The sequence below is a fragment of the Eubalaena glacialis genome, chromosome 19 (genome assembly GCF_028564815.1).
Source record: "Eubalaena glacialis isolate mEubGla1 chromosome 19, mEubGla1.1.hap2.+ XY, whole genome shotgun sequence".
NCBI classification, from domain to species: domain Eukaryota; kingdom Metazoa; phylum Chordata; class Mammalia; order Artiodactyla; family Balaenidae; genus Eubalaena; species Eubalaena glacialis.
Window position 1 is genome coordinate 58,147,365 of NC_083734.1, and position 23,760 is coordinate 58,171,124.

Genomic DNA, 23,760 nt, shown 5'->3' on the forward strand with positions numbered 1-23,760 from the left:
GAAAGAGAAAAATAAATACCGTATGCTAACACATATATATGGAATCTAAAAAAAAAAAAAAAAGAAAAGTGGTTCTGAAGAACCTAGGGGCAGGACAGGAATAAAGACGCAGATGTAGAGAATGGACTTGAGGACACGGGGAGGGGGAAGGGTAAGCTGGGACGAAGTGAGAGAGTGGCATGGACATATATACACTACCAAATGTAAAATAGATAGCTAGTGGGAAGCAGCCACATAGCACAGGGAGATCAGCTCCGTGCTTTGTGACCACCTAGAGGGGTGGGATAGGGAGGGTGGGAGGGAGACGCAAGAGGGAGGAGATATGGGGATATATGTATACGTATAGCTGATTCACTTTGTGATACAGCAGAAACTAACACACCACTGTAAAGCAACTGTACTCCAATAAAGATGTTAAAAAAGATTAAAATTTTTTTAAAAATAAAGCAAAATTTTGTGTAGATATCCAAAATAATAATAAAGAATGACACAGTCAAAAAATAAAGTAGTGAAGGATCTGCTGCTTCGCTGGCGACGAGCGAGTGTTAACCCCCGGTGAATATGAAGTAGAGTCGTCCCTCGGAATCCGCGGGGGATCAGTTCCAGAACCCACTGTGGATACTGCCAAACTCTGCGGATGTTCAAGTCCCAGTCGGCTCTGTGTATCCGCAGTTCCGCATCCGCGGTTCCGCATCCGCGGATTCAACCAACCGCGGATCCTGTTGTACTGCACCTGTCTATTGAGAAAAGTCCGCGTAGAAGTGGACCCGGGCAGTTGAAACCCGTGTTGTGCAAGGGTTCGACTATTACTGGAAGCACTGTGGACACCTGCTGCGCTCCTCGACTAAAACTTCCTGCAGAATTGCCGTGTCTTCCTTCTTTTTACGACCTTTGCACCTCACCTTGGTTTTGGGAAGTGGGTGTCCGTGACCCCCACTATACGGACGACACAACTGCGGCTCAGAGAAGTCACCTGGGCAAGTCAGTGGTGCGCTGGGGTCAGCCCAGGCCTGCCTGCCTCTACAGTGGGCTGTGCCAGCTGTCATGTGTGTCCCCGGGGGCCTTGTCAACCTGCAGATGCTGATGCCACAGGTCCGGGGTGGGCTGACACTGCATCCCTAAGCAGCTCCTGGGTGATGCCGATGGGCTGGTCCCCAAACCCGACTCTCGACTCTTGACTCTCGGCTGGGTTTGAGGTAGACTCCACCCCAGCAGGCCACCTACACTGCACTCAGGGTCCTGCAGAATTGAGTTATTCCTACAGCGGCAATATTCTGAGGGCCGACCGTGCCCGTGCTGCGCTAAATCCTGCAGGCACTGCAGTGAACAGACGCATGGGGTCTGTGCCCTCATGGGGTTTACAGTCTAGCAGAGACGGAAGGATTAGCTGTGAAAAGGAACACTCTGGAAGGGTTTCTAAAACAGCTCTTAAATACACCTATACTATTTCTTGGGCGACTCACACCTGCCATCCAGGTGTGTGGATGGTACGAAAGAAGGTGTGTCTGAGACCCTGGGATCAGGCGGGGGCAAGGGGGGGGAAGTCGGGTGACTGTCTCCCTCACTCCAGATCCTCTGTGCCCACAGATTTATTTCTGGGAGGCCCAGCGGCGGAACCTCACGGAACGGGTGAAGACGCTTTTCCTGGCCGAGAATAGCGTGAAGCTCAAGAACCTGACCGGCTACACTGCCTACATGGTCAGCGTGGCAGCCTTCAACGCCGCGGGGGACGGGCCTCGGAGCACCCCGGCCCGGGGCCAGACCCAGCAAGCAGGTGGGGGAGAGACTGGAGGGACAGACAACGGGGAGGGTGGGGGGCACCTGTCATCCGGGCTCATGGGGGAGTGGAGGCAGCTGAGCGATCTGGGCTGGGTCCCCGGGCCCCGTGGGATGCCCTCCAGAGTGGGAGAGCGCCACCCACCCAGAGGGGCCTAGATGTGAGTGCTCAGAAGAGGGGCGCTGTCCCCAGAAAGCCTTGGAGAGGCCCCCAGATCTCACCCTTCCTCCCCCCATCTTCCCCCAGTAGCCCGCCTTGCCGATGGCCAGTCCATGCCCAGCCAGCCCCCTTCAGCTCCCTGCCTGTTCCCACCTGACCTTCTCATCTCTCCCTGGCTTTGTTCCCTCCACCAGTATTTACTGAGCATTCTCTATGGGCCCGCACTGTGCCATATGCTGGGAACATGACAGTGAATGAAACCAACAAGGGCCCTCTCCTAGGGAGGGAGTCGGATCGTAAATAAGCATCTCGATGAATTAATCTCAGGTGGCAGTGGGTGTGAGCGATCTAAGGACTGAGGCAGGGGGTGGACAGATGGCTTCGGATGGGTTTGCCTGCGGAGGGCTCGCTGAGTGGCTGACATCTGAGCTGAGATTTCAGTGAGAAGAAGAGGCCAGCCGCGGGAAGTTCTGGAGGAGGGGTGTTCCGGGCAGAGGGTCCAGCAGGTGCAAAGGCCTGGAGGCTGGAGGGGATTAGAGAACAGAGAGGAGGCCAGGTGGCTTGAAAGAACGTGAGTAAGAGTCAGGTGGTAGAGGGTCTGGGGGCCTTGGAAGGAAGTTTAGGATTAATGCTAAGCGTGACGGGGAGCCATCGGTGGGGATAAGCATTGGGGCAACAGGATCTGTTTGTGTTTATAAAAGATTGCTCTGGCTGCTGTACCAGGGACAGGCTGATGGAGGGGAGAAGAGGGAGGCAGGGAGGCCAGTTAGGAGGCTGGACGGTAGGGCGGGGCAGAGGAGTGGGCGATGCTAAGAATCCTGCAGCCCACATGTGCAGAGCCAGCCCTCTAGATAGTATCCAAAGCCACTTCTCTGGCAACAGTACACTTGATCTTTCCGGAAGCTCTGAGGACGGGCAGGGCAGGAGTTACCCAGTTTCACGATGAGCAAGGGTGGCCTGGGAAGTGATGCTTCTCCCCTCAGGTCCCCCAGCTGTTCCGTGGGGGAGCAGAGCATGTCCTGGGCTGTCTTCATGGCACCGGTCCCCTTCTTTGCCTGCCATCGAGTTTTCTCCTCGTGGATGTGAATACAGGCCTTTTGACTTTAAGCATCTTTTCCAACCTGCTGTTTCCCATTCTGTCAATTACCTTTCTCTTAAAGACAGAGTGAGACCCCCTGGAGTCAGTTCCTAAGTATTGTCCTCTTTGGGGACGAGCTCTGGCTCCCGAGGGTCGATCGGTCTGTCTGTCTGCCTGCCTGTCTGTCCCGACCGCTCTCTGTCAGTGTCATCGGCCGGATGTGAGCCCCTGGGAGCCTGGACGCTTCCGTCAGCAGGACAGAGTGTTCTGTCTCACGTCCCTCTAACAGAGGGGAGGCAGGAAGGGCCTCCAGAGCTGGCCTCTGTCCTTCAAAGACGTCTCCCTGACGCTGCCTCCCAGGGCTGGAGCGGAAGCCGCCTGGATGAGCTCCGGCTCCGTGGGCGGGCGGCTCCGGACAATAATAGCCCGGTCGTCCCCCTGGAGCCAGCTCGGGATGCTGCACAGTTGATGTTGCCTTCCCTTCCTCTCTGTCCTCCCCCTCCGACCTCTCCCCCCTGATGTTTCTGGGGTCACTCCGGGATTCTTGGGCCAAGGAAGCTTCTCTTCCGGAGAGTTGACCGTTCCTGGCTCTGGCTGCCCCAGACAGCGTGGTCTCTCTCGGCAATAATCCCTGGGGCCCCAGGGACAGGAGAAAGGCCATGTCCATGGCAGTTCTGGCAGGTTGCTTAGGGCCCACCTGATGCTCTGAGGCCCAGGCACCCCCCAACCTCCTCCACCAGGGAAGCCAGGGCATCGCCCGGCCCCGCAGTGACCCCGTGGGTACAGTCCAGGCGTGTCCTGCACTCTTAGCCAGGGCTCAGGGCCACTTCGCAGGAGGAAAACTGCATTCTCCAACTTTAGGGAAAAGAAAGTCCCCTTTTCTCCCAGCACTTGGACTCTGATGTTGGAAAGAATGCTAATGACGTCAGCGGGGGAGGGGAGGGGGTCCAGTGACCTCTAGTGACCCCTCCCACCCTCTCTGGCACAAAGCCCTGCTTTCTGCTGCTTCCCGGGCCCAAACGCCCCTGCTGGTTCCTTGGAACCAAACCCAGGGCTTTGAACCTCCAGGAAGGAGGAAACAAAGCCCCTCTGCTGTCTCCCCCCAGCCCCCAGCGCTCCCAGCTCGGTCAAGTTCAGTGAGCTGACCACCACCTCAGTGAACGTGTCCTGGGAGGCTCCGCAGTTCCCCAATGGTGTCCTGGAGGGCTACCGGCTGGTGTACGAGCCCTGCACCCCCGTGGACGGTGAGTGGGGCCCTCCCTCCCGCGGAGCTCCCCAAACCCGCCCTCTGCACAGGTCCCCTCCGTGATCACCACGCAGAGCCATGCCATGAGACCCTCCCCACTTACAAACGGAGACCGAGGCCCCGACAGGCCGGGGCATCACCAAGGTGAAACAGTGGCAAATTGGAGGCAAAATTGGAACAGTAGCCCTGGCCTCCTGAGTCCTGGGAGAGAACTTTAAAGTACATTCTCCCCTTCAGTGGATGGACGTGGGGAGGCGCGGAAGGACCCCTGGGCAAAATACAGTATCCCGAGATGGGTAATAAAGATGGACCATCCCCCGATGGTCCTGTCCTACGTGTGCCCGCCAACCTTAGGGGCTCAGCCTTCCTCCAGGTTAGTTCTTCTCTGCCTTTCGTGGGGTCAGGAACCCCTCTGAGAATAGTTCTTCTCTGCCTTTCGTGGGGTCAGGAACCCCTCTGAGAATCCGATAAGAGCCTTGGAACCTCTCCCCGGGAAGGTGCACAAGTCCGGGAGTCACTGCGGCCCGGCCCCGCTGCCCTCTGGGAACCTCAGCTCAAGCCTGTTGCTCAGCAACTAGCCTCCCTCCCGCTTGCCCTGAGCCCTGTTCCTCAGTGCCCTCCCCACAGCCCCAGCCCCGCCCCGTCCATCCAGGCCCCGGTTGGGACCCTGCCTCACTCCTGGGCCCCTCCACCTGCTGCCCCCCCTTGGCCAAGATTACTGCTGTTTGCTTAGAAAGGCCGGAAGGAGATTGCACCCCTGGTGGCCTATGTCCAGCTCCAGAGCCCAGCGAGGCCTAAGGGGTATGGCTGGCCTACCAAGTGGCACCCTGGTGGCTAGAGGTGACCGCTTCTGGGGTCACCCCTCCCCGACAGTGGAACCTGACGAGAACAAGGGGCAGAGCCCTGGGAGCCGAGGCGGCCAGCAGTTCTGGGTCAGCCGAGGGAACAATGGCCCTCAGTCTTCCCGGCCCAACCTGCGTGCCAGCAGTTCGCCAGGTCTGGAGGTCCCAAGGGGGAGCTGGGCCCCAGGAAGAGGGGTGGTCAGGTGCAGGACGCAGGAAAGGGGCCATCTCTCCCACGGAAGGATGGAGAGGACAGAGGTCACGGGGACGAGACGCAGGGGGACAGACGGCTCTTGTTGCGATGGCTCCAGGGGATCCACACCTGGTGGGGCATGGCCACTTTGCTTGTCTGTTCCTCAGTCCAGCAAACAGGCCCCGCGAGGATGCAGCAAACCCCTGCTTCCCTGTAGGGAAAACCGAGGCCAAGGCCAATGAAGGGTTTGCTCAGAAAAGTCGAGGGGCAGGTGCCCAGGGCTGCTGTTCCGGGTCCCAGGGCACATCACCACGTGACCCCACGGGTACATCACTCCTTCAGGAAGCCCCTCGAGATCGCCCACTTTTCTGTCCATCAGGACTTCATTCATTCAATACACTGGGCCCCAACCCTGAGCCAGATGCTCTGTTATTTTATTTAATCTCGTAACACCTGGCCTAAGATGCCATTGATACCCTCACTCAGTAGAATAAAGCGAAGCCAGGGTAGGAGACATGCTCAGAGACCCCCTAGGCAGCTCTGGGGTCTGAGCCCAGCCTGCTGGCCACAAAGCCTGTCTCCTGGGGGTGACCGGCTGCTTGGTGCGCATGAGAGAGGAAACCCGGTCCTGGGGAGGCTGGCGGTCGGGAGGATTTTGACTTGCGAGTCACAGCGCGCAAACCCTCACCTCCTGGAAACCATCCAGGCCTCCCCTCTCGTTGCCGAGATTTGGAGTGCTGTAGCATCCTCACTTTTGCCTTGAAGAGCCTGGCGGGCTCAGCTGGTGGAGGGCCCGGTGTGGGCTCCTGGCTCTTGCTGGCACAGGAGAAAGGAGGAAGCCCAGGCAGAGCTGAGGTTGTCCTGGGCTCTAGGGGCGGCTGCACCGGTGTCCCCTCCAGCTCTGGACGGTGGTGTCTTTACAGAAGCACTTGCCGGAAGATGATCCTTGGGATTTGAATTCTATGGGATGGAACGTGGGGGACCAAAAACTGGGGGTGAAATGTGTTTGGCGCACAGTGGTTAAGTTAAGCAAGATGGTGAGTTGTTTTTCCCCCCAGATGCTAAAGGACCCTGTGGGTTTTCAGTCAACAGGCAGGCAGGCAGGCAGGCAGTACAGATATATTCTTGAGAACAGCCTGCAGGGCTGTGTTCTGAGAGCAGTCTGGAAAACACTCTGTGTGGCCAAGGGTGCTTGTCCCAGCCTGACTCCAAGGGGGTGCAGCCCCTGGCCAGCGCCTGCCGCTCCTCCACCATGGCCTCCCCCGGCCCTACATGCTGTGTGTCCCCCCCTCCCCCAGGAGTCAGTAAGATCGTGACAGTGGACGTGAAGGGCAGCAGCCCTCTGTGGCTGAAGGTGAAGGACCTGGCGGAGGGGATGACCTACAGGTTCCGTATCAGAGCCAAGACCTTCACCTACGGGCCCGAGATCGAAGCCAACGTCACCACGGGCCCCGGAGAAGGTAGGGGAGCCTTGGGCGGACACGGGGGCTGCTGTCTCCATACACGGTGTTCAGCCCCCCAAGTCGGAAGGGGGTGCCCAGAGCCGTGCTGGAGCCTGGGGGTGCAGAGTTGAGCAAGACGGGGTCTCTGGTGGAGCACGTGGGTCCCTGGGGTTGTACGGGGTGGGCCTGGGGGGAGGAAGGGGGGAGGAGAAGGGGGGCATTTAAAGGGGGAGATCCCAGAAGACTTCATGGGGGTGCGGCGTTCAGATGGACGCATGGGAATACAGACCGGCGTCTGCAGAATTCCGAAGCTGCGGCAGAGCAGGATGGGAAGGGGTGGGTGTCCAGGTGTGAGGGAAGGCCGGCCGGGCTGCGGAGTGTTTCTCAAGGTGCCACTGATGTCAGATCCCCCGGGGTTCCTGTGATAAGTACAGAGCTCTGGGTCCCAGGAAGTTCAACATCTCTGTGCAGCCACCCTGGGAATGTGCATTTGAACGAGAGCTGAGGTAGCTCTTTGCTACCCACTGTGAGAACCCATGCTCTGGGGGTCTTCAGGCTTGGGAAGATGACACTGGCCAGGGCCAGGGGGCACCTGCTGGCTGCATCCTTCCTGGACAGAGGTGACAGAGGGTCAGGGTTGGGGGCAGGGCAAGAAAGGAGCCAGGCAGTTACAGGCTAGGCCCTGTTCACTGGGCCTGCGGGGAGGGGAGGGGAGGGAGGGGAGCACCGGGGACCAGGGAGGAAAGAGCAGCTTGGTTTGGGTTTTGCGATGTCTCTTGGGGTCATTGTCAGGCTGGGGGAATTCTTCAGGGCAACTTGAGGTTGAGGCTTACCTCCCCAGAGTCTCTGTCACCCATGCAGCGTGTCCCCTCCCAAACATAGAAGCCACCTCCCAGCCACTCAACTTCCCCCTCGGAGAAAGTACACAGCCCACCCCAGACTCCCCCTGAAATCCCTCCTCCCCGTCTTCCCGGCCCATCAGCCGGGAGTGGACGGGGCCCCAGCTCAGCCCCGGGCTGGGAGGGGCCGCTGCCGGGAGAGCTGGGCCTGCAGAGGCTGCCTCACCTGCCTGGCGGGTTTGCCCAGCGGCTAGTTCAAGGCGGCCCCCCTTCACTTTCTCTTCCTGGGCACTTTCTCTTCCCTGCCTCTTGTTCTGCAGAAAAGCTCTCTGGCTCCTGGGCTCTGTTGGAACAAAGCCTGCAGGGCTGCAGGGGGAAGATTGCCAGGGAGCTGCCCCCTGCCCCGCCTCTGCCCTCCACCTGCCCCCAGCCTCCCCCCCTCCCCCCAGCACCTCTCACCTGAGCCAGCTTGGCTTCCTTGGGAGACAAAAGCAGGAAGCGAGCTGGCAGAGACAAGAAGGACAGAGCAGTGGCATGGGGACAGGAGAGGGCAGCCTGGAGGGCAGGGGGTTCTAACCGGAGGCTTGAAGTGACCCAGGGCGGGCGCGGGGGGATCCAGAGGGGGGTGGTACAGAGCTGGGCGGAGGGGGCTCTGAGAAAGCACTGAGCTGCGCCCACCCGGCGGAGGAGGGGTCAGCAAGGGCGGATGTGCAGCTGGGCGTCCCTTTCCCTCCAGGCTGGGCAATGCTGGAAATGCTGGAAGCTTCTAGTCCAGGAGGAGATGACAGACCCTCTCAGCCCCGAGTGCTGTCCTGCGCGGCATGAGAACTCGGGGTCCCAAGGGCCCCTGCCCCACCCCTCACATCTCCCTCGGGCTGTGTCCCCCGCCCCCCATCCCTCAGCCGCCTTTGCCCTGTGCTGTGGCCAGGATGCTCGTTAGGGGAGGAAGGGGAACAGGAAGGAAGGCAGTGAGGCCCTCTGAGGTCACGGGCGATGCTGGACGCGGGCTGGGCAATGGGCCGCCACGCTCTGGTAGTGAGTCTCTGGCCTGCTGTCCGGCTGCAAGCCTTTACAGGCCCGGAGGATCTTCAGTCTGAAGCTGGGCTCTCAGCTCCTTTCCCCGCAGGCGTCCACAGGGGCCACCGGGCCAGCCAGTCACCCACCCCCTCACTCCCTGGCTCACTCCCTCGTCCCATAAGCACCTAGGAAGCACCTACTGTGTGCCAGGCCCTGGGGGTACAGGCCTCCAGGTGTCGTGGGGAACAGCAGACAGGGGCCCTGGGGGCAGTGGGAGCCGGTGCTTCAGGGCACCCCAGGGAAGAAGGGGTACAGGACCCTTAGCAGATAGCACAGGCTCACTCCTCTCACCACGGAGGCGAACTTCTGTCTCCTGCTCTGGCCCCTGGGGCCAGTACCCCGCGTGATGACCGACTTAACAGGCGGCTGCCCTGATGCACCTGTCACCCCAGGAGAGCCAGCAGCAGGGCCAGGTTCTTCTTCCTGTTGGACGCAAAGGCTCCAGATCCTCCTGCAGCCCTGGCCTCCTCTCTGGCCTAACCTTACAGCAAACGCAGCTGGGAACCTTTCTGGCATCATCACAGATACCTCTCCTGGAGTGCAGGGGCTGTGGGTGACCTGGCAGAGAATAAGTCAGATCCAGCAGGCCTGGCCAAGATGCACTCCTCGGGCCTCGGCACGTGCAGGTTTCTGGAGCCGCTGGCCGAGGTTGGTTTTGGCGTCCAGCACCTCCTGCTGGAGCTCAGGAAGACAGGCTGGGCGCCTGTTCTGGCTCCCATGCATCCTCTCGCCCACTGCGTGCTGTTCACAGGTGCCCCCGGACCGCCCGGAGTGCCCATCATCGTGCGGTACAGCTCGGCCATTGCCATCCACTGGTCCAGCGGAGACCCCGGCAAAGGCCCCATCACCCGCTACGTCATAGAGGCCAGACCTTCAGGTATGTCCCGCCCGGCCTGAGCCGGCTCGCCCTCGGGAACAGAGTCCCTCCACTTGGGGCACTGATGTCGTCGCGTGAGAAGGCGCTTGTGCTCCCCCAGGTGAAGCTAGATAGAGGTGGCCCTGTGACGAGTGGGAAACGGGGACTTGCACCCTTAGTTAAGGAAAACCCAGGAGGCCCCGGAGAACAGCGCTTGTCACCAGGTGAGGACCGACTCACGTAGGGGTCATCCAAGAAGCCAGAGAAGAAAGATGTGGGCTCCCATCGGCTAAGCACCCACGTCCTGCACACGACCCCGCTGACGAGAGCTCCACAAGGAGGCTGGCTGTCCCCCGGAGACCCAGCTGCCTCTTTGAGGCCCATCCCCGCTATCGTGGCTGTCACTGCAGTTCCTGTCATGTCCCAGTCTCTCCTCTCAAGCCTGAAATCGAATCACAAGGACTTCCAAAGCCATCAGGAGATGTGCGGTTGATAAGTCGCTGCAGGGGGCTGTCCTCCGAGCTCCTGTTTCACGGTCGCGGTGACACCCGTTCCTGCTCCTCTGGCTCCCCTTACCCCCAGGAGCTCCCGGCCTCGGCCAGCTCCCTCCGTTGCTAGGTTTCTGAGTTAATCAGAGGTGCCAGAGTCAGCGCAGGCTGGAGGCTTGTTCTCGGTATTCCATGGATCTGTGATTAGGTAATTGAGATTGAGAAACAAACAAAAAGACTGTGTTGCTGCAGCACGAATAGCAAATACTAATCGGAATGGGAAGCCGGCATCTCAGTAGCTAATACTTCTAATGGGGTGCTGACACATCCCGGCGACATGGTTAATACCGCGGGGTAGCTGAGCGCTAAACATCTCAATAGCAAATAGTTCATTCCAGCGGTTCCGGGAAGCCGCTACCACCCTGTCATTGCCTTAATCTTGGGCTAATAACTGCAGTCACAAATAGCTATTACATCCAGCAGCTCAGATCCAACGTGTAGCCGGAAGATACACGCAGCCTTGGCTCCCTCCCCTCTCCAGATGGTCCCTCCCTGGCCCTCCAGGGCCAGCTGCTGACTTGGCTGGGAGACCTCCGCGTGCTTCTCTCAACCAGGGCCTGTGCCTGTTTTTTCCATCCAAGTTGGCCTGCCGGGGCGCCAGGCTATGGAATGTTGGCCCTGGACTTCAGCCCTGTGGATTTTCCAGCGTTCCCTGGGAGGCCCGGCAGGGGACCTGGTGTATCAGGTTTGGGGGCCACGACTCGGCCCACACAGTTGGGGTCAAGGACTGAGTGTCAGAGGAAGGATCAAGCCAGGACCCCCTGAAGGGCGGGGATTCGGAGTGGTACCCGAGAGCCGGTGACGGGGATGGACGGTGGTGAGGAGAGGATGGAGCACGAGAGGAATGCCGTGCTTCTCCCCCTGGCTGTACGTCCTCCTCAGGGTGGAATCGCTCACGTCCTTGGCTCTGCCTGCATCGCCTATGCTTCCTCCTGGGCAGAACCAACTAAACGTGAGAAGCCAGACACTGCAGACCAGGGAGGGATTCTTTCGGGCCAACTCCCAGGGCTGTAGGCCAGAGACACAGCATGATGTTCCCGCAGCTTCTGGCCTGGCCCCGTCGCCCCGGCTCCACCCTTGCTCCTGTGTGGGGAGGAACAAGGAGGGTCAGACAGCAAGCCAGAGCCCCCAGCTTCTGGGAGGCAGCAGGGTCCTGGCCGAGCCCACCTGGAAATGCTGATGATGGTCAGCACCATCCTGGGCACAGGGAGGGAGTTCAGTGCTGGGACGAATCAGACATCTCAAAGCTGAAGCACCAGCACTGCCACTGTGACCTTGGGAGGATGAGCTCAGCTGTCTCCAAGCCTTGGTTTCCTCATCTGTAACATGGGTACAAGTGTTCCTCCTTCTCACCGTTGCTGCCAGTAAAGCCCTTGGAACCAGGATGCCTGATAAGGAGTGAGTGTCACTGTTTGATCATCATCATTGTTATCATCACTGTGCCTGACATCAAGGGTGAATGAGAGACTTCAAAGTCACAGGAGGAAAATGGATTTGCACCCCAATACTTGTATTTCGGGGCCTGCAGTACTGAAATTGGGGCCTATGTTTCATGATGCTATGGAAAGGCCAGGGAAGAAAGGTTTGCACTCACTGATTCAAAAACACTTCAAGTATGCCTGTGCTGGGTGCTGGGCTACAAAGACAGATTAGGCACGATCCCTGCCCTGGAGGAATTTCACAGCCTAGCAGGAGGAAAAGAGACAGTCAACAAAAAGATGTGATGTGTATGAGGCAGGCACCCAAAAACAAATCATTAAGAGGGAAAATGAGGCCAAGGCTCAGGACCCTGGAGCCTTCTAAGGAGAGCAGAACGCAGACGGGCCACCACGGCTGCCTTTCAAGCAGAGGGACCCAGACGGGACGGCAGGAAGGTGGCCTCCACAGGCGCCACCGCACTGGTGGTCCAACATTCAGAAATGGTGATGGAGTTACGGCCACTCCACCGGGGTTCCTGACTTGGGTGGATCTGTAAAAAACAGTGTGGGGAAGGAAACAAACAAAATCCATCCACCCCGGAGAATAGCTGAGCTGGGAGCAGCCTGTGGGCCATAAAGACAGCTCTTACGCCAAGGAGTTGAGAAGCAGGCAAGGAAGGACAGTGAAGCTGGAGGAGTGGAGGACGTGCCGTGGGAGCTGGTCCAGGGCAGCGGCAGCCTGGATGACCAGCCGGCTGCTCAGGATGGAAGACCTGGGCGCTCAGCCCACCAAGGCCCTTCTGAGACCTCTGGACCCCTGGTCCATGTGAAAACGGGTCCCGTCCAGGGCCCAAGCGGCTTGACACTTTGGTTGCTGAATCAGCCCTTCACTCATGCAAGCAGGAGGGGGACTCAGCCTCTTTCCCAGGCCCAGCCAGCCCCATGGGCCCCACACAGAGCATCTGTGGAGGATGCCACTGGGCCCTGGAGGATGCTGCTGGCCTCTTCTCTTGCATGGGCAGCACGCTCATGCCTTTTGAAGCAGGTGGAAGTGAATTATGTCCCAAGAGGACAAGGCCCAGAGAGCCACAGACAAAGGGGGACAGGCCTGAAGGTTAAGTCAGGAGCTCAAAGGATGGGGGTATAGGGGGAGAGCGGACGGAGTCCCCTCCAGCCCTCACTGGTCCCTCACTCTCCTCAGATCTCTGCTCCCGAACGGAGCCCCATCACATCCAGGCAACTTGACCAGAACCTCACAGGCAACCCCCGTCCCTCCTACAGCGATTGTTAAAAAGTCCTATTCTTTTTGTCTGCTGCCACTACTGTGGGTGTTTTGAATAGGAAGGGGGATCAGAAAAATAGGGGCCTGGTTAAGTAAAGGAAGGTCTAGCCCTATGATAACATATTAGGCAGCCTCTTAAAAGCATGCTGACCAACATGGTTTTTTTGGGAGGGTTTTTTTGTTTTTTGTTTTTTTAATTAATTAATTATTTATTTATTTATTATTTTTAGCTGTGTCGGGTTTTCGTTTCTGTGCGAGGGCTTTCTCTAGTTGCGGCGAGCGGGGGCCACTCTTCATCGCGGTGCGCGGGCCTCTCACTATCACGGCCTCTCTTGTTGCGGAGCACAGGCTCCAGACACGCAGGCTCAGTAGTTGTGGCTCACGGGCCCAGTTGCTCCGCGGCATGTGGGATCTTCCCAGACCAGGGCTCGAACCCGTGTCCCCTGCATTGGCAGGCAGACTCTCAACCACTGCGCCACCAGGGAAGCCCAGACCAGCATGTTTTACTGACAGGGAAACGGATCTGTAGATTTCTTCTTCAGCACAAAGTGCTGCAGTGGTGAGGCTTCTTCTCTGGATGGTGATACTGGGTTGGGTGTTAAAGGAGTTTCTGCCTATTATACATTTTTTAATGTTTTACAGACATTTTAATTAAAAAGAGGGAGTCCCCTGGCGGTCCAGTGGTTAGGACTCGGCGCTCTCACTGCCAGGGCCTGGATTCAATCCCTGGTCAGGGAACTAAGATCCCACAAGCTGTGCGGTGCAGCCTAGACAGATAGAGAGAGAGAGAGAGGGGGGGGAAAGAAAGAATAAAAAGGTCAGATACTTTTGTTTAAATGTCTCCTAAGGACCTACTAGGTGCCATGCACGGGAGATTCAGTGTCGAAGGGGCAGAACCAAAAGGCCCCAGCATCAGGGAGCACCAGTTAGGGTCGGGCAGGGCCCCTCCTCACGGGCACCTCCGTCTCTGTGCCCCTGCAGACGAGGGGCTCTGGGACATCCTCATCAAAGACATCCCCAAGGAGGTGACGTCCTACACGTTCAGCATGGACATCCTCAAGCCAGGCGTGAGCTATGACTTCCGGGTCATCGCTGTCAACGACTACGGCTTTGGCACCCCCAGCAGCCCCTCCCAGTCTGTGCCAGGTACTGGCCTGCGGGTGAGGGATGAGGGCGCCCCACTGAAGAGCCTTGTGGTGGAGTCTGGGGCAGGGATGAAGGAGGAGAGGTAGCAGCCCCAGAAGACTGGGGTGGGGACCGCTTCAATTCTCTGAAGCAGAAAGCCCTGGGCCAGGGCCTGAGTCAGCCTTCGACTCTGGAAGGAGCTGGGGGCCAGGGGTCTTTTGGGTTCCTTTTCAAGGACTCCAGAAGCCCTGGGCAGGGGGCCCAGTGGGCTTGAGGATGAATCAGCGGGACCAAGATGAGAGTCTCCCAGAGCTTATCACCCAGGAGATTCAAGGGCACCAGGCCATACTCTTCATGTTTCCGTGGAAACCTCCCCCCAAAACAGAGCCAGCAGCCTGTGAAACACAGGCCTGAGCAAGCAGCTCCCCGATGGGGCAGGACTCCATCCCTCCCCTTCCTCCTTGCCTTTCTCTTCCCATTGTCTCCAAGCTCACAGAGGATGCCAGTATCGAAACCCATGACCCCAAATCTAACCACTAACCACTTTTAATACCAAGGCCTCTTCCCTCAAGGCACGAATATAACTCAAAATGTCTACTCACCAGGCAAGTTTCACCCTTGCCCTGATAGAAACAAATCATGGGAAGTAAACACTTCAAGACTGAAACAGAAGAGCCAGCCCCCGTCAGGCAGCAGCATGGATTAGTACCGGCCGGGTGCAGGGAGCACAGTACTGGGGGCTTTGGAAGAAGGGGAGTCTCCCTGGAGGGGGCTTTCTGAAGACCCACTCATGTCCACCCTCCCAGCTCCCCCTGCCTTCTGCTACCAGAAAAAGATTTCTGTCACAACTGAACCTTGGGAGAAACTCTCCCAGGCCCGTCACAGGCCAGGCAATCGCCTTTCCAACCACATTGGTGTCTGTCTGTCAAGGTAGCCCCTGGGCCACGGGTGGCAAGGAAAAATAAGAAAGGAAAGATGGCAAACACGCTGCCAGTCCTCCCTCCTGTGTCTTTAGCAGACATCACTAATCAATCCCAGCACTCTTTCCTAGGGAGTCTAGAACCGACCTCAGAACTTTTCTCAAAACAGCCCTCCAGGCAGCACTTTACTGATCGGTCAGAGCTGGCCCTTGAGATGAAACCATCCCTACCAACCTTAGAGGGCACAGACCCGACTACCCGTAACGTGTGAGAGCAGGTGGTAGGGTCCCAGCTGGAGCAGGAGGTTGGGAGCCAGGACGGAGCTGAGCGGTCCTGGACCTGACACCCGCTCCACGCTGCAGCCCAGAAAGCCAACCCCTTCTACGAGGAGTGGTGGTTCCTGGTGGTCATCGCGCTCGTCGGCCTCATCTTCATCCTGCTGCTGGTCTTTGTGCTCGTCATCCGAGGCCAGAGCAAGAAGTATGCCAAGAAGACAGACTCGGGTGAGCTGGCCCCGAGCCCTGCTGGCTGGACGGGGCTTTCACGTGGCTCCCTCCCTCTTGACAAGGGCGGGGTCTTCCCTCTCCTGGAAATGCACTTGCTCTGATTTGGGGTGGGGGGGGTGGCAGCCTAGGGTTCCTACCCGCAATCTCCATCTCCTATTTTGGTTTCGACCCTAACAAGAGAAGGGAGGCAGCCCAGCCATGGGGGAGGCAGGGAGGTCACCTGGTCTTAAGGGATGGAGTGAGTGATGGATGTCAATCCCCACCCTCTCCCTTCCCAGGAAACAGTGCCAAGTCTGGTGCCCTGGGCCATGGGGAGATGATGAGCTTGGATGAAAGCAGTTTTCCTGCCCTAGAACTCAACAACCGGCGGCTCTCAGTCAAGAACTCCTTCTGCCGAAAGAACGGCCTGTATACCAGGTAATGGGCTCTCTGCGTGGGGGACCGGGGGATGGAGGTTTGGGGGCCAGCTGTGCCGAGGGACTGGGGGACTCCTGGGAGGGCCACAGAGCAGGCAGGGCCCTGTCCTGGAGCGGCATCCACTGGGAATGGTCACGAGGAAGACAGAGCCGGGCCCAGGCAGCTCCACAGGGGCTGGGGAGAAGGTCACGAGGAGGTGGGTACACAGGGTTTGTGCCAAACACAGCAGAATACAAATCACTTGCACAATTCTGCAAACCACCGACTGCTGTTGGGGGCCAGCTGCTCCTAGTACAGGCCTGAAGCCGTGATAGTTACTGGCCCTAAAGGCGAGATGCGCCCAGCGAAGGTGGGCCAGGCAGGAGTCCCTCCATGACTGCTTAACTTGTCCTCCTTCCGGAAAGAGAGGGCCATCAGAGTGTGGACGCCCTCTCCCCCGGGTACCTACTCGTACCTGCTGTAGTTGTAGACAGTTTTCTCCCACCCGCCCCCCCAAGTCCACAAGCTCCGCAGCATCCTCAAAGGGCAGCATCTTGAGAGCAGCCAACCAGGGAAGGTCTAGGCTGTCCAGTTCCTGTCTCCTCCTGACGCCTCTCCAGCCCCAGGCCCCTCCTAGCCCCACTCGCTGTGGCGGGCCAGGCTGCCTGTATCCAAGGGCAGGGGCAGCTGCTTTGGCTCGCGTGAGCCTCACCTGATTGACCTGGCAGTGTCAGGCTCCCGGGAGCACGGGAGGGATTGGGGCTGTGGCCCGGGGGCGCCTCTCTCCAGCCTCGGCCCTGTTAACATTCCCGGCTCCTTGGAGGTGCCCGCGGGAGTGGAGGGATTTGCTTCTCCCAGGCACAGCTCACAAAGCTTCCCTCTGTCTGGTCCTGGAAGGAAGAGGCAACGTGTGTGTCCAGCAGGAGGACAGCGGGAGGGGTGTGCAGGCCGGCCAGCCCCGCTCTCATCCCCTGCCAAAGCCAGCTTTCCAAAGAAAGAGCCGTTTGAGGCCGCAGTGGCCAGCCAGGCTGGCTCTGGGGCCCTGCCACGTGGAACAAGAGGACGTTTCACCCACAGCCTGGCCTCGCCTGCCTCTCACGCCCCCGGTGTCCACACACTGCGGCCCCTACCCCGCTGTGTATACACAGAAGTCCGTGCCCCCCAAACCAGCCCCAGGCTCCGGGGGCCTGACCCAATCACAGTGACACATCAGCGCCCACTCACCCTGCATGTCGCCAAGACTGCATCAGCCTGGCACCCCGTTTTCTCCCTCCTGCCAGTGTCCTCTTGTGCCTGTCCTGTCTGCGTGAAGCTGCTCCTCGTGCTGCCATCTTACTCTTAAGTAGTTTAAAGATGCAGCTTTGTTGATTGGGATAAAATCCATGCAGATATAGTACAAGAGGTTGGAGGTAGCAGGGGGGGTTGCTTGTGACACAGTCCCAGGCCACCCGATTGTTCTCGGAGTGGCATTTCGGCAGCAAACCACCTCCAGCCCAAGCGGGACAGCTGGGGTTCAGGGCCTCGGTGCCATAAACGCTTCCTGGAGCAGGGTAGGCAGATCATGGGGGCATCAGGCCCTGGGCAGGGCTCCCTTGCACCCCATCCTGAGAAGACACAAATAGGGCAGAGTCATGGGGGACCCCAGCCACCTGCCCAGAGCCCCTGGGAGCCTGCCAGCCGGCCTCCCCTGCCCCCATCCTGTCCCCCACCCTCTCATGCACCCCACGACAGGCAGAGTGCCCGAGGTGCCCTGTCCTGGCTGTTTGTTCAGATGACTCAGAGCCAAGCCCCTGGGAAACAGCACAACTTTCTCTAGGGCTGATTTTTCAAGGTAGGGTGTGACTTAGCCTATCGCTGGTCTCTGAGCAGATGTGGAGGGAGGGAGGCCGTGAGTCTCCTTTTTTCCCTAATCCTCTGTGTTAACTCTCTGAAGCTCACTTTGTGAGTTTAAGAGTCACATGGGGAGTTTGTCTGCAGGGCAGGTGTCCAGACCTCACCTGAGATTCCGATCCAGGAGGTCTCAGTGGCGCCCAGAATTGCTTTGTAACATTCGCTGCCAAGCGCTCCCAGTGCCTGGGGCCTTAGAGTCAAGGTTCTCCTTCCCCGAGCCCCCCATTTCCCTGAGCTGGTTTGGGAGGCTTGTCCTAGGCCTTCCAGACCTGGAGCCTTCCCCAGCCCCAGGCAGGGCCTCCAGCCCAAGGCCCTCCTCTGCAAGGCCCAGGCCTGCCAGACGAGCAGACACGGGAAGGAGGAACACAGACGGAGGTGTCTGAGGGCCTCCAGGCTCCCCTGTGCCTCCCGGGCTGGAAGAGGCTGCTGTGAGCGAGGCCGGGTCTCAGCTCTGCCCCCGGCCCCCACTCTCTAGGTCTCCTCCCCGGCCCAGCCCGGGCAGCCTCCACTACTCCGACGAGGACGTCACCAAGTACAACGACGTCATCCCGGCCGAGAGCAGCAGCCTGACCGAAAAACCCTCGGAAATCTCTGACTCGCAGGTGAGGGGCAGGAGGGCCAGGGGCCCCGGAGAGGGAGGTGAAGCAGCCCACCCCAGAGTGTGAACCTGCCTATCGCTTCCTTCCCTCCTTTCCTTTATGGGCCGGAAAAACCAAGGGGCCCCAGGAAACTATCCGGAAGGTGTATGTAGGCCAACTGCCACCTCCCAAGCTCTGCTCAGAGTCTGCACCCTGGGCTAGTGGGGTCCCTGGAACCCCCAAGAGCATGGCCCTCTGGATTTGCAAGGGTCACCCCACATGCTCCGTCCCTCAGTAGCTCCGGGCTGCAAAGGAGCATGAAGACAAGGAGAGCGAGGTTGACACAGCAGCCCTGCTTTGCCAGAGCCCGGCGAACCACTGAACTTAGCTAGTCGGGGTCAGAATGAGCTCCAGAAATGGGGGGCTGGGTGCCCTGGACCCCCAAGGATGGGAAGCAGTGTAGACCGTTAAAGCGTTAAGCTTTGGAGGTTCAGACCTGAGCTGGATCCTGGCTCTGCTGCCTAGGAGCCACGGGCGTCATGGGTGTGCTAAGTAACGTCTTGGACCCTCAGTTTATCTGTAGAATGGGCTCATGGGGTTGTGGGGAGGAGTTGCTGAGATTACATTGCATAAATGCCAGCTCTTAATATTGAAAAGGGGATGGTGCCTTTGGGAGATCCAGAGCTTTAGAGAGGCTGCCATTAGGTGGCCACGCGGGGACCCTGCCCCAGACTTTAGGGAGAGGGGATTGAGTGCATTCCAACGAAGTGATGTTACAGCCTCTTACCCCAGGCCTCTCGGCCTTGGCCAAGCCTGGCGGTTGCCGAGGAAGGGGCAGCAAAAGGCTACTGTGTCCCACGCCCTGGACCTTTCTGCCCGGTCCTGGGAGAGGATGAGAAGGAAGAGGTGCCAGCAGGGAGCGGGGCTGCTGGCCGGGCAGGATGTGCCAGCAAGCCTGGGATCCAGTCGCGGCCCCGTGAACCGGGGGCCTCTCGCTCACTGCTGTTTTGTTCAGCCAGGGTTACTGTTGGGCTTGGCAGAGCCAGGGAGACTGGAGCTGACACCCCAGCTCAGAGCTGGCAGGGACAGAGACCCCAGCTTAGCCTGGGTTACACAGGGACTCACATGATTCAGGTTGTGGCATCTTGTTATGAGTATTTAACTCTTTACAGCCACATCCGTACTGGGGACTTACAAGGCTATGCTTCCTAAAGCATGATTTTCTTTCTTTCTCCCCAAAGATGGTGATGAGCATTTGGCTTGTAGGTACCCCAGGTAAAATTCAAAAAGGTAAAGGGATCCCCCGTGCCCGTGGGGTGGTAACAAAGGGCTACTTGAGCCCCACTCCTGTCTGTGGAGAGAGCAGCGTGGTGCCTGGTGGAAGGGTTGCTCTGCTCAGCCCCCCTTGACCTTCTGCAGAGGGCATTATTACCCACCCTCATCAGCTGAGCCCCGACGTTTCAGGAGAGTAAGCCACCTGAGTGCAGACGATACTGCCCGATGTCTCCAGAGCTTTCTGTGGCCATCCCTGCAAGAGTCTGGAGGACCCTCACATGGGATACAGAGCTCGCCCCTGAGCCCATGCCAGGGCCCCCCAGCCTTGAAGAGGTTGCTGGGAGAAGAATTCCCATCCCAAGAGCACCCTGCTTCAGAAGTTACCCCAGGTCGGCAGAGTACCCAGAATCCTCCATTTAGCTACTGGTCTCATTTGTTCAGAACAAGCCCTTCACTTGAACACTGTTTCCATAGCAACATGGAACCAACCACCCCTTCCGGGAGCACATACCCTAGAGAAAAGAGGCTTCCTGGTTCCAGAATGCCCAAACCGAGGACCATAGCCCAGGCCTGGAGTTCCACCTGCAGCATTTGGGTTGGTTCTGGATTTGATTTGGGGCTGGGTTGAGATGAGTTGGGTTTATGTACTCTGAAAGCTAAGTTGCATAAGAGCAGGGACTCGTGACAGTTCTGACCACTGCTTTGTCCCCAGAGTCCTGCACGGCACTGGCATGTGGGCTCCCTGTGCGTATCTGTTGAAAGCATGAGAGGGTCACTGGGGAAGGTAGTCAGGTTGAACAGACTCAAAACCGTATATGGTTAGCGGGATACAGAAACAAAGATTCATGGAGTAACCAGCATCAGATCTCAGACATTCAAAGAGGCCCTTCAAAGTAACGCTGATGACAGTAGGCAGCCACCCCCCACCCCGCCTGCGGGGCCACACTCAGCATCCCAAGTGCCTCGCCACGGTGCATCTTCACACCGACACTCCAAGGCAGACCTTGGTGTCATCTTTTTTGTACAGATGGGGAAACTGAGGCTGGGAGATCTTAAGTGAGTCGGCTCAGGTCCAGAAGTGCAAACCCAGGCTTCCAGATTGTAGAGCCAGATGCTACACCCAGGCCTTAGGATGTCAGAACCCAGATCAGCCCCTCGGTCCTACCCCTGTCCTGAAGCCGGTGATGTTGCCCTCATGGTAGACCCTTCTGGAAAGACCTTCAGAACTAGCTGATGAAACAGTCTTGAGGATAAGCAACTGGATTTTCTAAAAAATAAATAAACTCCAGCCTGTCTTTAAAAGATAAAGACAGACACTCAGAGGGACGTGCTACAGGCACTAAAATTTTCCCCAGGAAAGACACCCTAGCGGCTTTGGACGACGGGTCACTGGCGTGACTGTCCAGCCGCTTCTGAGGCTGCTCTGAAGGGGGACAGTCATTCGAAAATCAGCAGTGCTTAGTTGTGGTTGCTGTGTGACCCTGGACTTGAATCCCAGCCCACCCTTTACTGACCCTGGGGTGGGGGCGGGGGAGATCCTTCAAGCCCTCACCCACACAGCACAGTAGGACCGTCTGTCCAAGGGGCGGTTACAGGAGTGCGTTAGGTGAGATGGAGTCGGGCCTGTGCAGTGCCAGGTTCATCACAGGGGCCCTAGAAAAGGCAACCAGGATCACCTGGGTCTGTTTGTTCTAGAATTGTTCTGGAAAACCAGGCAGCTGGCTTTAGGGTCACGGCAGGTTGTATAGGATCCAGGAGGCTACTGTCAGAGTGTTAGCATCCTCCGACATGAAAGGGCCCAGGAGGACCCTGAGAGGTTCAGCCATCAGTCACCCGTGTGCCCCCAGCCCCAGGGCACTGGTACGTTGTGCATTGTTAAATGGTGAGAGTTCCCTGGCGGTCCAGTGGTTAGGACTCAGCCCTTTCCCTGCTGGGGCCCTGGTTCGATCCCTGGTCAGGGAACTAAGATCCCACAAGCCGTGTGGTGTGACCCAAGAAACAAAACAAAACAAAAAGTTGAATTGCTTCCATTACCTGTTGGTAAAGAGCCGCCTCCCTGAGCCCCTAAGTGTCACCGGGAGGACCCCAAGAAGCATGCTCGGTGATTCTGCAGCTACAGGTGGGGTCATGCCTTTTCAGCCAGGGCCACTCCTCTGTGCCTCTGTGGGTCAGACTGGAGTTCCCGCCGAAGCAGCTCAGGAGGCCTGGGTGTCAGCATTTGTCCAGGGCTGTGAGGGCCGCTCCAGCGGGTACAGGGGGCAAGCAGACCGTGACTTCTCAACACTCACTCTGAGGACCAGGAGGTGATGGAGACGCGGCCCTGCCTCCCAGGGGCTCCCTGTGGGCTGGAGGGGACAGACTGGAGACAGAGCACCTGGCCTCCCTCTGATGCCCCTGGTGCTTCTCGCTCGCCCCCCTGAGAAGCAGCTGGACCGCACATCAGTGTCTGGAATGTACAGCATCCACCGTCACTACTTTCAATTTGGGGCTCTCGGTGGATGTACTGTTAGCCCTACCCGTGTCAGTTTCTGCAAGGGCACATCCCTAAGGGCTGCAGCCACACAGCCAGCTCCTCAGGCCAGCTGTCTTTGTGAAGTCCCCACCCCCCCAGGTCCCCGGAGAGTAAATTTTGCCTATGCCGCCTGGCTGGTATTCTAAGTCAGACCACCCAAAAGTCACTCTCCAAAATTGGGGGAAATTTGCCCAGCCATTTTCCTGTGATATGGTAATAAACACAAAGTCAAGGTTTCTTTTTTTTTTTTTTTTATAAATTTATTTATTTTATTTATTTATTTTTGGCTGCGTTGGGTCTTCGTTGCTGCGTTCGGGCTTTCTCTAGTTGCGGCAAGCTGTGGCTACTCTTGTGGTGGTGCGCGGGTTTCTCATCGTGGTGGCTTCTCTTGTTGTGGAGCACGGGCTCTAGGTGCACGAGCTCCAGTAGTTGTGGCTTGCAGGCTTCAGTCGTTGTGACTTGCAGGCTCTAGAGCACAGGCTCAGTAGTTGTGGCGCACGGGCTTAGTTGCTCCGCGGCATGTGGGATCTTCCTGGACCAGGGCTTGAACCCGTGTCCCCTGCATTGGCAGGCAGATTCTTAACCACTGTGCCACCAGGGAAGTCCAAGTCGAGGTTTCTTATAAACAAACACACATGATACAACGTGGCAAAGGCCATAACAGGGCTGTGGGTGGAGGCAGAGGAGGGAGGGGCTGGCTCCTTTCAGGGGGCATGGGGTGGGCTGGGGGCTGCATCTCAAGGGGTACAGGAGAAGGGGGTTCCAGGCAGGGGGACCCACAAAGGCTGAGGCTGTTTGATGGAACTTCTAAAAAGGAAGTATGGCCACTGTCCTACTTCATTTCAAAGTCAGAGCCCAGATTGGGTAGAAAAATCACATAGTTAGCACACAAGTAAATCTCCATGGGAAAGGAATTCCAAGCCAATGGCAAGTCTCTTCTAATCGATACTCAGTTCTTTGTGATGTCTGGGCAGCCCCTTTAAGCTCATTATAATGAAATTGAACCTATGAGAAAAAGGAAATATATAGGCCATATTAGATTTTATGCACTGTTTATTGAGCACCCAATCAGAAAAGTGAACATTTTCGAAGGCCTTACTAGGAGCCAGGAATGGCTCTAAGGATTGTTCGAGAATGGTACCACTTAACCCACGAGCACTCTGGGAGGCCTGGTGGTGTTAGTGGCCACACACAGGTTGGGCCCTGCGTGACACCGGGCAGGGGTAAGGAGCCCAGAGCCCCGGAGAAAAATGTGCCTCAAGGAGGCATCTCCCACCCCCACCCCACCTCTAACCCCCGGGAGGCTGCAGCCCCTGCAGGAGGGGCCTCGGCTGGTTCAAGCGTGAGAGCATCCAAGGTGACAGACTCCCATCCAGGCTTCAGGCTAGACTCCGCGCAGGGAGCCCCTGGACCACAGGCGGGGGAGGGGCTCCAGCGCCCAGTCTCCCGAGGAGCCGCACAGGGTGACCTGCCATCTGGGGCAACACGTTCCTGCCAGAATTCTTGAGATTCAACAAGATAAGGGCCCCCCGCCCGGCCCTGGGCTCTCGACCCCGGCCCCCAAGCCCGGCCCAGCACCCGCCCTGTTGCCTGCTGAGTCTGACACAACCGTCCCTCCTTCTAGAAAGGAACAGAAAAGCTAAAGGCTTTCCATTGCTCCCTCTCTTTTGTCTCCGTCCTTTCTCCGGGGTCCTCCCTCCCGCTGGTCCCCACCCTGCTCACTCCCATCACCAGGCCCGGCGTCTGCGCTCCCCCCCCACTCCCCAGACCTTGGTGATTGCTGATGGAGTGGCTTTGAGTT

General features: G+C 58.1%; 1 protein-coding gene across 3 annotated transcripts in view; it reads left to right on the plus strand.

Moving 5' to 3' along the window:
• Window positions 1-23,760, plus strand: part of SDK2 (sidekick cell adhesion molecule 2) — a 260,397-nt gene that overhangs the window by 231,950 nt on the left and 4,687 nt on the right. For 2 of the 3 annotated variants that reach the window (XM_061176964.1, XM_061176965.1), the window contains 8 exons: window positions 1,588-1,774; window positions 4,121-4,258; window positions 6,594-6,755; window positions 9,405-9,530; window positions 13,739-13,903; window positions 15,165-15,305; window positions 15,587-15,725; window positions 18,070-18,196. In XM_061176964.1, coding sequence (XP_061032947.1) covers window positions 1,588-1,774; window positions 4,121-4,258; window positions 6,594-6,755; window positions 9,405-9,530; window positions 13,739-13,903; window positions 15,165-15,305; window positions 15,587-15,725; window positions 18,070-18,196 — 1,185 coding nt within the window. The remainder of the gene's footprint in view (window positions 1-1,587; window positions 1,775-4,120; window positions 4,259-6,593; window positions 6,756-9,404; window positions 9,531-13,738; window positions 13,904-15,164; window positions 15,306-15,586; window positions 15,726-18,069; window positions 18,197-23,760) is intronic. The other variant, XM_061176966.1, reaches the window with a different exon arrangement.